General features: G+C 42.2%; 2 protein-coding genes across 3 annotated transcripts; one reads left to right on the top strand and one right to left on the bottom strand.

The window, feature by feature from the left end:
* Nucleotides 1–954: 954 nt before the first annotated feature.
* Nucleotides 955–10130, top strand: TAF5 (TATA-box binding protein associated factor 5; the record flags this gene model as incomplete). The annotated part of the gene is made up of 10 exons (XM_026050682.1): nucleotides 955–1277; nucleotides 1886–2201; nucleotides 2775–2938; nucleotides 3369–3504; nucleotides 4560–4680; nucleotides 5518–5647; nucleotides 6680–6844; nucleotides 7251–7428; nucleotides 7543–7720; nucleotides 8304–10130. Coding segments are annotated over 10 exons (1929 nt in total), but the record flags the coding sequence as incomplete, so codon positions are not given.
* Nucleotides 10131–11442: 1312 nt separating this feature from the next.
* Nucleotides 11443–14035, bottom strand: ATP5MD (ATP synthase membrane subunit DAPIT). 2 transcript variants are annotated; one of them, XM_026050785.1, is made up of 4 exons: nucleotides 13994–14031; nucleotides 13397–13494; nucleotides 13221–13316; nucleotides 11443–12226 (listed from the first exon to the last, which is right to left on the bottom strand). In XM_026050785.1, exons 2-3 carry the CDS (start codon nucleotides 13481–13483, stop codon nucleotides 13224–13226), a joined length of 180 nt encoding a protein of 59 aa, XP_025906570.1. In that variant the 5' UTR covers nucleotides 13484–13494; nucleotides 13994–14031; the 3' UTR covers nucleotides 11443–12226; nucleotides 13221–13223. The 2 variants fall into 2 exon arrangements, with proteins under 2 accessions (XP_025906570.1, XP_025906571.1); XM_026050786.1 differs by lacking the exon at nucleotides 11443–12226 and having other exon boundaries at nucleotides 13220–13316; nucleotides 13994–14035.
* Between the last annotated feature and the right edge of the window lie 931 nt (nucleotides 14036–14966).

Below are 14966 nucleotides of genomic sequence, written 5' to 3' on the forward strand. Positions count from 1 at the left end.
GCCGCCCTCGGCGGGGAGCCCCCGGCTGGACGAGGCCCCGTCCGCGGCGCTGGGGCCGAGCGGGGCCGGGGAGGGCGGTGGTGGCCGCGCTGTCGGGGCGGAGGGGGCTCCCGCCGCCACCCCCCGGCCTTGCACCCCCTCCAGCCGGGGCCCGGGGTCTCCCTGGGCTTCCCCGGGTGCCAGATGTGGCCGCCGGGATGCGAACGGGTGCCCGGAGCCCTGGATGTGTCTGGAGGATGGAGCCYATGGGATACTTGTGAAGGAGGCTCCCTCTGTTTCTGGTCCCCATCAGCTGCTCAACGTGTTCCTGGGGTAGTTTGCCACTAAACCATTGCTTTTAAGYGATGGTTTGCATGGAGCAGCTTCACAGAATTTTGAAAGGATTGTGAAAACTTTGGAGCTGATGCATCAGAGAGTCAGTAAATGTATTCTTTTCCTATAAAGCTAGCTCATTCCCAGTATCACCTCATGATTATTTTTAAGTAAAAGATGAAGCGATGAAAGCATGTACTGAGCTGTGTAGAACAGAGTCCCAACAGCTTTCAGCAGGGGCCAAACATCACTGCCCTGTAGTGGTTGTGTTGTGTTCTCAGTGAACTGTTCACTTCAAGCTAGTTTCTTTGGTAGAAGTAAAATAATTATAGTGGATGTGTTCTACAGGCTCAGAAAGATCCTGTGTCTTAYCTGTTTCTAGCCTGAGCAGGAAAGAGAACTTTTTTTTTTTCTGGTGCTCTTAGTGTTTCTACCTTTCCATGTAAAATCTTAGCAGAATTAGGCCCTACATTAACTAACCCATGGGAAACTACTGGCAGGAAAGTACAGAAAATAGCTGAGAGCACAAGAATTGGCTGGTGGGCTGTAGTTCCTGTGCTACCGCCCTGCYGCCCTTGATGCTCAGGCTGTGTTGAACCAGCACAACCTGGGGCTTCAGTTTTGCTGTGACCACCTCCCCTTTGCAGCGGGTGCGTGAGCCACTGCGTGTTTGCTTGTTCTGTCTGTCTGCCTCACGAGTTCTTGCTGTTTGATGACCCCTTTGCAGCTGGAGGTGTTGTTGTGGAAGACCAGCCCGATGTGAGCGCAGTGTTGTCTGCCTACAATCAGCAGGGGGACCCCACGCTGTACGAGGAATACTACAGTGGATTAAAACACTTCATCGAGTGCTCCCTGGACTGTCATCGAGCTGAGCTCTCCCAGCTGTTCTATCCCCTCTTTGTGCACATGTATTTGGAACTGGTTTACAATCAACACGAGAGTGAAGCAAAGTCTTTCTTTGAAAGGTAAGTTATTTATTTATTAGGTAGGTTTTTTTTGTTACTTTCTTAGATTAAATCTATAAACGGTAGTAGACTAGGTCTGTATATCAATGAATGTGTTATTTTCCTTCTCTAATTGCAARGCAATTTGGCTGAACTAGCAGTAGCATGAATTTCTGTAACGGTTCTTAAATTCTTTTTCATTCTTAYGATTCGAGTAAAATGGAAAACTTATTTTCTCAACTCATGTTGACTTTTAGAAATTACAAATAGAGAGTAGGAAGCTCTATGTTCATTGTAGAATATGCATTTTCATGGAAAGATTCAACTTTAAATACAAACAGCCCCCCAAAAAACCCAATATGCCTTGTAGTCTATGATACTGCAAATTAGGGTTTCTGTAAATAAGCACGTTAGTGTAAATGTTCATTGCAGGTGGTAACACTTGTTTTCCTATTCTTGTTTTTTAGCTGCTGTTGGGTGCTTTTTGTTTATACAAAATCAGCAGCATTTTCAGCAGCATTTTCTTAGTAGCTTCCAAAAACTCTTTTAAATATTTAATGTAATGCATTCATTTAGGAGGTGATGTTTTCATAATAAACACTTTATTCTATCTTAAATTGTTACAATAGATTTCATGGGGATCAGGAGTGTTATTACCAGGATGACCTGCGCGTATTATCAAGCTTAACCAAAAAAGAACATATGAAAGGTAACGAGACCATGCTGGATTTCCGAACAAGCAAGTTTGTGCTGCGCATTTCCCGTGACTCTTACCAGCTCCTGAAGAGACATCTTCAGGAGAAGCAGAACAATCAGATCTGGAACATAGTTCAGGAGCATCTCTACATTGATATCTTCGACGGAATGCCTCGCAGTAAGCAGCAGATAGATGCTATGGTTGGAAGCCTGGCTGGGGAGGCAAAGCGAGAGGCCAATAAAGCAAAGGTAGGACGCAGTGGTTGTTGCACTCTTATTATTGAGCAATTTTGGAGCGTCAGGGAGACATTTTTTGCTTTGCTATAGACTGCCACTTGCTACTGGAGATTGTAATGGACAGCGTGAATGAAGAGAAGGAAGCAATTAGGTGCTGACAGGAGTAGAGAGAGGTACCACTAGCTGGTCTCTGAAGAACCCATTAAACCCCATCGAGACATGGTTCAGCTTATGCTCAATATGTAAGCTGTAGGAGCTGCAGGAATCCTGCTTTAAGAATGTGATAAGAGATGGTGGGAGAAATTGCAATTTTTCAGATGTTTCTGCTGCTTTAACTAACAAACCATATACATCATCAGGTTGCTACAGGGTAGCCAGTAATGTATACAGTACGTCTGCTCTGTGTGAATAAAAATGTGTGTATAAGAAGAAATGTCTTCATTGGTTGGATGTTGTCATAATAATTAGGAGCTCTTTTATTTTACAATCTTGCATTATTATGTTGAAGAGTTTCCATTTCAAAAAAAGCTTTTYTGTAGGACAGCAAATATTGCTTTGACTCATGTCTGTTATATGGTATTGCAGGTTTTCTTTGGTTTACTTAAAGAACCAGAGTTTGATGTGCCTTTGGATGATGAAGATGAAGAAGGGGAAAAYGAAGAGGGAAAACCAAAGAAGAAAAAACCTAAAAAAGAGAGTGCAGGATCTAAAAGCAAAAAGCAAGACCCTAATGCTCCTCCCCAAAACAGGTAACAAAGAAACTAATCATGGAGCGGGCTTACTAAATCTAGTTCAGTTATACCAAATCTGTAATATGGCTATATTTAGTATTATATGTATTTTATTTATATATAGTATTTATTTGTTTGGCTCTTTGGCTGTTCCAGCTGTARCCGTAAGCTGTTAAAATTTACATCAGTTACCTTCTAGCATTTCTAGCCTTGATTGTTGTATTCTTCATTGCTTGTCTGGAAACTTCTCAAGGAAAACTTCTCTGGAAATGAATTTTCTCAAGGAACTATTGGCTGTCCATTTACTTTTCCATCAGTTAATGTTTTACATATTCTTTCAACTCTTCAATTCTTGTTTTGTGTTTGAATATTGAGCTATTGAGGTGTCTGTACTTAAACTGACAAAATGGAAAGTGCTTTTAATTTATGAAATGTGCACTGCTTGTAGAATTCCTCTACCCGAACTGAAAGACTCTGACAAATTAGATAAAATAATGAATGTGAAGGAGGCCGCAAGACGTGTGCGTCTTGGCCCYGACTGCCTGCCCTCCATCTGTTTCTACACGTTCCTTAATGCTTATCAGGTTAGTAAAAGAAGGCCTTGGGTAATATGGAAGAGGGAATCAAAGTGGGAAATGCTACTCAATATAACAGAAGGAAATTCTGATGTGGATCATTCTTTTACGTTTGTAGACTGAGATAACTAGCTTGACCATTATATAGTGATTCTGCTCTAAGATTTTCTTGGTGAATAATTAGGTTATAAGTTTGTAACTTAAATACTGGGACAGCGTAGTACATGGAGTAAAACTGGCTCAGGGCATAAGCAAGCCTGGCAGTGACTTAAATTAGCAGAGTGCTAATTAGAGACAAAACATCCATGGCCCTAGTACCTCGTTGTAGAGTTAAATATTGGAAAGCAAAGCTGGCAGCTTTTCTTACCACTCCAGGAAAAAGCTGCTGGGAGGAAGTTGTCTAGGAGAAACAGTCATTTCCCACAGCCTGGTTGTTCTCCRTCATCAACAGCAAATTGTAGGTAACAGCTCCTCTGCTTCCTGTGCCAGGAGAAGCCAGACTCTGGCCCCTAATACTCARGATAGCAAAACCTGATATTTACCCACCCTTTTTAGAAATTTTGTGCTATTTATATCACTAGTTTCTCCTCCCCTTTTCTTCCCCCTCTTTATGGTAGAATTAGCAAGGCTTACTAGAGTGTGGGAGTGTATTTGGAATGACCATCCCAACTCTTTCAAATAATATTTAAAGTCTTTCATAAAGTTTTAATTTCTGTAGTTTTGTTCTGGTTTTACTGTATTTTTTTTTTCACTTTTCCTGTAGGGTTCTAAGTGTATTTTGTAGAATACACTTGAATGCAGTAGGTAATTTACCCTTGAATACTGGAAAACATTACTGTCAAATTGTTATTAACCAGGTTCTGTTCCTTGTGTGGTTTTTTTTTTTCTGTATGGCATAAGGATGCACGTGTGTTCATTTAAATGGCATGTATACTTTTGTCCAGCCTTTTTTAGATTTATTTATTTTGCATATCAGTCTAGTTTTCTTACTAGTATTTAGGATTTTCTAGTATTCTAATAATTGTAAGAGATACAAACAACATAAATGGCTCTTTTGCATGTAGGGTCTAACTGCAGTGGATATTACAGATGACTCTAGCATGATTGTAGGAGGCTTTGCTGATTCTACTGTCAGAGTGTGGTCGGTGACTCCGAAGAAGCTACGTAGTGTGAAAACAGCAGCAGGTAATGAAATGATGCATGCTCATCTTAAGAGCACATTAAGAGGACAATATTAAAGGAAGCTCTTCTCTATGCGAGTAGAGAAAGGTGTCTGCATCAGGAGAAATGTCTTCAGTGGTAGGATGTTGTTGCTTCATTAATTTTGGAAGAAGCGACATGTGCTCAAATGCATAATTGCATACTGTAGGTTTTGATTTTTTTTAAAAAAAGGTTTTTCAGTGCTAGATAGAGGGGGTAGAGGATGGAAGAAAATGTCAAGTATTTCACCACATGCACAGATTCATGAAAACCAGGTTTCTTTATTTCTGCTCTTATGAAACAGTGTGTTATGTTTGAAGCTAAACATCAAAYGAACACTTCTTACTCTTTATTTATAACTGGCATGTGATTGTGGTACTCAAACAGCAAACAGTAGCGTACAGACTAAAAGTTATTCTAAGTTGTGCATAGTGTGTCACTGTTAAAACGTGCCTGAACAGCAGGTGGATGACATATTAACTTTCTGAGAAAAGACATGAAAAATTGGCATCTCTATCAAGAAATCTGTTTGTTTAGAGATTGGATTGTATGCATGTGGAAAATAACGTACCAGGATTAATTTAGTCTCTACTCTTCACCAAGAGCTTAGAAAAAAGGGCTTATGTAAGGCATTGTTTTTACTTCATGTAGTGCTAAAAACACTTCTAAATGCCATTTTGAATTTCAGAATTACCAGTTCCCTGGTGCTGTATCTTGTTCACTTCATACTTGCCTTTTAAAAAGAATACTGTTTTGTTCTTATGCCATTTGTCTTTATTGAACTTCTGACTGTTGTCATGCCTGAACTTTGAAATGTTACAGACCTCAGTCTCATCGACAAAGAATCAGACGATGTCTTGGAGAGGATCATGGATGAGAAAACAGCAAGTGAGTTGAAGATTTTATATGGTCACAGTGGACCTGTCTATGGCACCAGCTTCAGTCCTGATAGGTAAAAATAAGTTTATGAGTTCCCTAGATAGCTTGTTCCAAGTCGTATGCTACTGCTATGAACATGTTGATTCATCTTTTTCCAGAAGGTTAAAGTGATTCTTGTGCATGCAGGTCAAAAGGAACTGCTAGGTGAGAGTGTAAGTGCTCAGTAAGCCCAGGGTGTTGGCCCTTGTCACCTGTCACTGAAATCAGTGAGAAGTCAAGGATGCCCAACAGTCGTCTTGAGATTTGGGACTTAAGTGGCAAAATAGACCATCTTAATGTCAAATTGCAGTTTAATCTGGGTTTTAACCAAGAGGGAAACTACTGCAGTGTTAATYTGACTTGTGATAATGCAAAACATAAGAATGGACTGAACACAACTTCTCTCTACACTTATTCAAGTTTCTTTTATGTCCTATAAACCTTTATTTTCAAAATGTATAGCATGATATCTTTGAAGTAGAGATTTAAAAAACATGAGGTAATTATGGGAGTCGGGACAGCAGAATATACATTTAGACAGCTAAAGTATTGCTCACATGCCTGTGGCTGCACAGGAAACAATCACAGAAGAAGCACATCTGGGAAGTAAACTCCKCATAGAATCTCAGCGGTTTGTTTAGCGTGTTCTTGTTTCAAGTAATAGTGTAACAGTGTAGTGGCCGTTCTTTCCATATAACTGGAATTCCTGATGCTGCTTTCCTTCCCCACTCCTACGCCTTTGCCCCAGTATTGCAATGTCATCAGAAATAGTTTCATCAACATCCAAAACTGTGCATTTTTAATTTTTTTACTAACTTTTTGGGGTTTTTTATTTTTTAAATATAAGGACATACAAATATAAACAAAATCACAAATATGATTCCTCTTGAACCTTACCTCACTAGAAGTGTTCATTTATATGTGGCAAGCAGAACAACTGCTGGTCAGTGGACAGTTTCTCTTTRTCATAGAGTTCATAGTATTTCTGTAGATATATAGATATACGTAGACCAAAAGTCTATGTGTAAGTTCSATCTATAACATACTTTACTTTCTCTTGTGATAGGAACTATCTCTTGTCCTGTTCTGAGGATGGCACTGTTAGATTATGGAGTCTCCAAACATTTACATGTTTGGTGGGATATAAAGGACACAACTATCCAGTATGGGATACACAGTTTTCTCCTTATGGATATTACTTTGTGTCAGGGGGACATGACCGAGTGGCTCGGTAAGAATCTGGATGACTTTTTTACTTTTAACTTTGTGGTGGATGCATCTTGAACGTGATTAGCTGATACTTTCTAGCCCTGTTTCTTGTTAGGAATGAATATTATTTCACATGAATTAATATATATATTTTGATGTAGTTTGCATTTCAACAAACTAAATGAAAACAAATGAGATAGTGCACTCTTATGTGTCCGTCTAATCATAAGTATTACCTTCCCATGGCTTAATGACCATGACAGTATATTCTTTTTCAGCTTCTGAAATGCATCCTTTTCCAAAGCAGTCATTGCTAATTTAGTAAAATGTCCAGTAAGAAACCACCACTTTGTTACTTTCTCTATTCCTCAATGTGCAACAGATCTCTAAATTCATTAAGGTTTTCTGTATTAATTTTTTCTTTCAAGTCTATGGGCAACAGATCACTACCAGCCTTTACGGATATTTGCTGGCCATCTGGCTGATGTGACGTGTACCCGATTTCATCCCAACTCTAACTATATTGCTACGGGCTCGGCGGACAGGACTGTGAGGCTCTGGGATGTTTTGAATGGAAACTGTGTGAGAATATTCACTGGGCATAAGGTAAAGGCAAATGACTCGCAGCATGAAAGTGAGATGCTGAAGAGCAGCACAAATACAGCTTGACTGAAGGTGAGTGGACCTCGTTAACTAATTCTGCCCAAATGTGTGTTTCAGGGACCAATTCATTCACTGGCATTTTCTCCCAATGGACGATTTCTGGCTACTGGAGCAACGGATGGAAGAGTTCTGCTGTGGGACATCGGGCACGGCTTGATGGTGGGAGAATTGAAAGGGCACACTGACACCATCTACGCACTGAGATTCAGTCGAGACGGGGAGATTTTGGCATCAGGTAAAGCCCACTGGAAACAGAGTCAAGATTTTTTTTTTCCCCTCTTTTTAGTATGGTTGTAATTAAGTGCAGTGAAAATCCTCAGTTAACCACAACCACAGGAATGAAAGCTAACAGATAAGGTATAGGTCTGATCCAGCCCACAGGCTCGTTTCTTCAATATATCTTTTAATGTTATAATGAGAACAGTTCTCTGGACCCATAATATGTTGCTGTCTTCCCTGTATGGAACAGAGAAACTGACATTTGTGGTGGGATCATAAACATGTCCTGAAATCAGCATTTAGATCCCAGGATAATTTTATTTCTCAGTGCTGATCAATGTAATCCAAATTCATATCCTTGGAGAAGGAATTCCCTTGGGCTTTATCCACAGCTTGCGTCTGAGGTTGAATGAGGGTGGCAATTCTGAGGACTATATAGGCGTTCAGTTACACTAGAGGCTCATTAGAGTGAGGAGGAGAGTCTAAGTATTCACTGCTACAAGCAAACCTTCTATGGACTCTAATTTTTTGTTAAATTTCTCCCCCAAAACTTTCTGTAAAGTCTAAGACCTTAAACTTGTTCTCCAATTTCCTCTTAGGTTCAATGGATAACACAGTTCGGCTGTGGGATGCTGTGAAAGCGTTTGAAGATTTAGAAACTGATGATTTTACTACTGCCACTGGACATATAAATTTACCTGAAAACTCTCAGGATTTGTTACTGGGCACCTACATGACCAAATCAACACCAGTGGTGCACCTCCATTTCACCCGCAGAAACTTGCTGCTAGCTGCAGGAGCCTATAGTTCACAGTAAATTGAAGCTGTAAGACTGACTGCCAAGTCATTGCAGTAATGACCTCAGGATTTGAGACGAGGAGGAATGTCTTGTATAGATGGTCCTCGATGGTTTGTTGCAGCAAGATAAAGCAAAACTGTGTAAACTAATGCAAACAGCATCTTCTCAGTTCTGCATTTTGTGTTCATCCACAATTTGGAAATACTGGAGATTGACAAGAGGTCGTGGCTTTGAAGGAAAGCATTGTTTCATGGTGCTTTTGATAAATATATATATATATATATATATATACACACACACAGATACATGAAAATGGCTGTCTCCTCTCAGAGATGGTATTGAGCTCTGCTGAAGCTTTTGGAAAGCTAACAGCCTCCATATGTGTTCTCAAACAGTTTTTTAAAGCACTTAATTTACGGTTGGCAAATGTTTACTCTTATCTCAAACATAGGCAAAAACTGTTCAGATACAATCAGAGAAGAATGTTRTGGAATTCACTGTAGCTCTGGGCCAGGCGACAGGTATGGGGGGTGAGAGCAACACTGCAACAAACAGGGCATTGAAAAAGTTGGCCCAACAGACAGAGGCTGTGGGAACTATGAGGAAGTTACAGGTTAGAGCTTTTATGTATCCAAGCACTAACTCCTGTAAAGATTTCAAGTTCCTGTGTTCATTTGAGATATTAGAAATGCAAATCTTGTCATTTTGTTTTCAGAGGTAGGCTACGTGCTTTATGTGATATGCAACTGGAAGTGAAACCTGAACACTTCGTTGTATAAARAGAAGGGTTTGAGGCATAACTGAAATATTTTTCTCTTAAAAACAGTGGTCTTGAACCCTTTTGCAGTGTATTAGAAAAGATCTAGAGAGATTTAAAAACCTGCTTCTTTTCTGCATGAGTTTTAATATATCAAATAGTAAATGTTGTGAAAAGCCAAGAAAATGAAACATTGAAGCGAAAAGATTAGTCAGTCCGAAGTGCAGAATCAGTTTGCTTTCGAAGATTTTCAAAGGTCGACTTGTCTGCTGAGGCAACAATTTCCACCCGCCAAAATGTTATCCCAGTTACCCCAGTAAGTGTTTCTGGAAAATCAGTAAAGCTCAGAATTTGACTTCTAAGGAAAACAAAACATKGGGAAGTTTAACTTCTGTATTTTTTAATAGAAGCAGCAGCACCAAAGGCCAGGTCCTGTTTCTGTCAAATCTTTTACAAGCTGTACAGGGGGAAATCTGTTTTGCATTCCTCCTGCTTCCAGTAAGAGTTTGGACACTTGTACGATCTGCTGCCTCTCCAGAGAAAATAAGAAAACTGAGACTGGACATTTCTAAGGTAAAGTGAACAGAGAACTACCTCCCCCTCCCTCCCTTTCTCTGCTTCTAATCCCTGAAGTAAAGGCATGTTACATGTCGAAATAAAGGGTGGAAAATGCATGAGGAAGCTCCCCTTGAAATCCTCTCTTTTAAGGAAAAGAAGGTTAAAAATAAATTTTAATGGGGGATTTTTTTTTTTATGTGTTATGGCTGAATTGTTAGTACTGGTATCTCAAAACTTAGTGTTTAATCTGAGCAGCTGGATTTACCACAGTTCTGGTGAATCAAACAAGTTACCTAAACCATACAGTTTTGACAGCTTAAAAAACCTGCCACGTTCTGCCTTTGTATTTTGTACAGTTTTATACTTTTGATATTATAATAAATACTAAAACCATTTAGTTTGTGTCTATAGACTTATGTATTGCAGGAAGGTGTTTTCTTCCCTGGATAGTTGCAACAGAAGCAAGAGCACCGCTGGTAAGTGTAAGCCCTCTGCTAAAGGAAACAATWATTTAGAAAAGGGTAACTGAGAACTTATGTTTAACTATTTAATAACATTTAGTTCTACCAGTGATGGCTTCTAGTAATGAGGTGCATTACACTRTTACAGCAACTATTTTATCTGTAAGATTGTATATAGTGCTATACAAACAAACCCATAGGGGAGGGTTTCTTTGAACTGCACTCAATTTTTCCCTGCTCTGTAACAGTTTATGCCCCTCTGCTGCTACTCTCAGCTTGGGAAGTAGTTCCTGTGCCTCAGCAGTCAGGCTCAACTGCTGCTGGCAGCTTTCCAGGCAGCTCCGTCTTACTTCATCCTATTCACACGGAAGGCAACACTCACTTCAGTGCTGGGCAGGGAGCAGTTAGCTGCATCCAGCTGTGGTGGACGTAGCTCACCCAGGGGTGGCCGCGTCTGGGTAAAAGAATCATCTGTCTCCTGAAGTTGGTTTGTGAACCTGCTGTCCCCATGTCCGCTCTCTGCCTCCACTTTCTCTGGTGCAACAAATCCAAGGGCCAGTGACTTTCTGCAATGCTTTAACACTCGCAGAAAGCTGTTTAGTGTCAAGGAATCGGAGTCTTGTTACAGGAATTTAAGCCTCCATTAAACATCTACAGCAATTGTAGGCTACTTTTTTTTTTTCCATATCTAATAATCCTGCAGCCTCTAACTGCATTATACAGCCTTATAGCCCCCAGCCTAAATGAATCTTTCCATGCATTGAACCACATCCCTTCACCCCATTAGATGGTCAGGACTGAATAGGAATAAAGGCCTTTGAACCTTAAGTGGAACTTTCTTATGCCTTTCATATGCACTTGGGCACGTTTGCACAGAAGGGGAAGACTGAGCTTGACTCCTATTAGCTACARCCTGCCTGTTTGGTACTTGTTTTGGTCTTGGCTAAGAAGCTTCCCTCCACACTGTCTCTTCCAGTCATCCAACTCRATAGTATTTATCTTTCACAGTCACCAGAAATGTGCAAAATGCCTTACTCCAATGCAGCACAGTATAGTTCAGATTGAACAGCTAACACACCATCCATTATAAGGCTTTAATATCAGCTAGAAATGAATCATTTTCCTTCTGGCAGTTATCTCTGCAAGAGACTTCTAACATAAAAAGCTAAATATCRTATTTAATAGTTCGACTCCAGCACCAAACCCTGCAGTTCACTGTTTTGGTCCTCTAACTTCCCACCCTCTCTCAGCAAAGGTAACTAAAGCAGTGCTGTGTGACTCTCWCAGTGCTCAGGAGACTGCACTAAATAACAGCTTCCTAATATCAATGTTACCTAAGTGATAAGCAAAAGAAATCAAGCGCCTCCATTTACTTATTCTTTTGTCCTCRGGAAATGAGGACATACACTACATTTTATCAGTCTATGTGGGAAGATTTTCCATCCAAAGCAAAGAGCCTCTGTAAAAGTCACTCAACACAGATAACCTGTTACAGGACACAAATCCTGTTAATGTGCATCAAGTTGCTGTGAGTGAAAGAACCAGTTTTCCCTTTAAGCTTTTAAAATGCTAGGAACCCAAAAGAGGGGAGCAATCAGGACAATCTGCAAACCTGTTGTTCAGTAAATTATTTGGGAATATGGAGATGCTTTGGCCAGCTGCAAGCTCTGTGCTTGGACATTCACGCTGTTGAGGTCTTTTGCTGCTAAGTGGTTGCTGGTGCTCAGGACCTTTTAAGGTGTGTCATAACAGCAAAAGTCAGGCGAGTCATGACAAGAATCAACTACTCTACTAAGGGAAAAAGCTAAATGTCACGATTCTTTTCTGTTGCACAGTTTCATATTTTAGATAAAACAAGGTGTTGTATATATTTTATTAGACTAGCCATAACAAGACATCGACTTCTGTTACAGTGACACAGATGGGAGGTTCAGTCATGCCAGCAACCTGCCAAAAGAAGAAAGATCAACCATAGCAAGTCGTGCATAGCAATATTARTAAGCAAGCACCTCTCTCCCTTAAGCCCAATTTGAGTTAAGAGCAAGTAAACTTGACCATACCCAAGACCAAAAAAAATCTTTTAACTTGCTACTAAGGTTATTGTTTTACAATTACTGCAGGTTGGAACAGATAACATTTTTTCCTCCAAAATGTCATTTCAGTAGGAATTTTGTATTTGAAAGCGGACTGTACTATTTGGCAGAGTTTTGCAACACTTGTTTGTTGCTATACCAGAACATAAAGTCTACTGAGCTCTATCAGGTTTGGCTGCACAGATGTTTTTACCATGCTCTACCTCACAAGTCAAATGCTTGTGTTAAGAAATACAAATATAACCACCCATCAGGCACAGTTCACCCTTGCAGGGATTCACTCTATTAGTCTGAGCACTCTTCTGTAAAGCCCTTCAGTAATAAAGCGTGCAGGGTGTACAATTTAGTTTTATGCTGCTCCTTTATTATGTTTAAAGCAAAGTTTGAAGAGAATCCATCAATCTGTTCTTGGAACTCTTTAATACTACTAATAAATTATTATTGTTGGGTCATCAATTATTACTTCTATACCCTATGAAGTGACAAGTTAGCCCTGTTTAACTGCAGAATGTCAGGCTAGAGGCACCTAACAGTTGCAGGAAAGGCTGACACACCTTGCTGTGACACCCTTCAATTACCCCTTTCTTGCTTCTTCTCTCTCTCTATTCCACAAGGGTAACAATCACCGTAATCCATAATGTCTATATCCCCTGCTAGGAACCTACTTTKAAAATACCCCAAAGCAAAATGACTTTGTATTACCATTTTAAGCCTCAACTGAGCCATCAAGTTCATGTACCTCTGCTTCTAACTCTAATCATATTTTGCTAGAAACTTGTCTTTTGTCACTCTTTCTTTTTGGACTAACATTGAATCTTTTTGGTCCTAGGGGAACAGCAGCCACTTACCATTCACTTCTCTGCCACTGCAGGAGTATTCTTCTTAGGCCTAARCTTGAAGTATAAGACGACCATTGCAATGCTCGCGTACGTCGCTAACACGTACTGAAAAACAGAAGTCTAGTTTTAGTTTAGATCCCCCCAGGCACGATTGCAGTACACTACGCACATTAAGCAGTACGTACGTTCCTCCTGCCTGTGATGGTGTAGGAATTGAAGTACTTCTGAAATCCGGTGAACTGGTGTTGCGATCCCGAGTCATGGCCTGCCATGGTCGCTTGTCCTGACGAGCAATAACGGTAAGTTGGGACAGGGTAAGTTGCTAATCCTATGAACTCTATGGTGACCTTAATGCTTCTGTTGTCAAATATTAAACTGCTGTCGGCAGACGCTGAGTAAACATAAGGGGTGGGCATATTCTGAGCGCTTTATCTGGAAATAAAGCGTCGCACAAGCAGCGGGAACGGAGACACAGCGGGGGTTATGGACAGGGGGGACATTTGAAATTACATAGACATAAAACGCATATATCTTGGTCTATACGATTGGGATAGCCTTCTGTTATTGGGCAAGCGGTGCAAAAGCAGCCCGGGGCAGCAGGAGCGACGAGGGCTTCGGGCCGCCCCCGCAGCGGCTCCCTCCGTCTCCCCAGAGCGCAGCCCGTCCATTGCGGGCTGCCCTTGAGCACCGCCCCGCCGCGCTCCCGCCGCAGCCAAGGGCCGGGCCTGGCTCCCCGGCGCCCTGGGGACGCGCCGGCCCTGCCCGCGCGGCGCCGCCGCTACCTGCGCCGCAACCGCCGCTCTCCGACCGCCGCCGCTCTGCCCTTCGCCGGCGCCCTCCCACAAAATGGCGGCCGCCAGCGCACCGCCCACTGGGCTGCGCCATTCCCCGGCGCCGCCGCGGGAAGCGCGGATTGGCTGCGCCGCCGAAGGGGCGGCCCTTCCCCGCCCTTTTCCCCTCCGGTTGGTCACTAATGCGCTCTTTGCTTCCGCTTGCCCTTTGCCCCGTGCACGTCGTTTCCGGGCGGCGCGGTGGCCGCACGTGCAGGTGAGGGCGGCCGGAGCGCCGGGGCGGCGGGAAGGCCCCGAGGCGGCGGGAAGGCCCCGAGGCGGCCCCGGTTACCGCCCTGCGGCAGAGCCCGCACCGCGGCGCCCCTCCGTGCTGTGACCGCTTGTTTCTAAAGCGTTTGATCCGCCGTTGGGGCTCTCCCGGCAGGCGGGAGCTCGGGGACCGCTGCCCCGGGGCCGTTACTCGCTCCGGGAAGTGTCTGGTTGATGACAGCGCTGTGGCTGAGTCTCCTTGTACGGGACTTCAGTTTATGTTTCCTCTTACCCGCCAAGGAAGCGAGCTGGTGCGGAATCCCCCCGCGAGGGCTGCGGAACTGCCGCAGTCATTCACGGAAACGGAGCCGTGACCTCGGCTCAATGTTGGCGGCCGCCTCGGGCAAACTAGGCTTAAGCAGAGCCGTTACGTTAAACACGGTCTTAATGCACCTGGCTTTAACAACAGCGTTATATCGACTCTTCAGGGCAGCACCATGAAAGTCAAGACGCAGACCAGGCTCCCCGTTATTTAAATTATAATTTTCTGCSTGAATGGTTAAAGCTGCTGGTTTTAGCTTGTCCATGCCATGTAGTAGGTGCATGTTTGGAGAATGCATATTGCTAAAGCATTTTTGTGTGTGTGTTTTTATGGTGCTTTAACTGCTTTTAAAAAGTGATACTTAAGTAAAATTAGACAATGGTAAAAAATATT

The sequence above is a fragment of the Nothoprocta perdicaria genome, unplaced genomic scaffold, assembly GCF_003342845.1.
Source record: "Nothoprocta perdicaria isolate Ctin4 unplaced genomic scaffold, notPer1 scaffold_7, whole genome shotgun sequence".
NCBI lineage: Eukaryota > Metazoa > Chordata > Aves > Tinamiformes > Tinamidae > Nothoprocta > Nothoprocta perdicaria.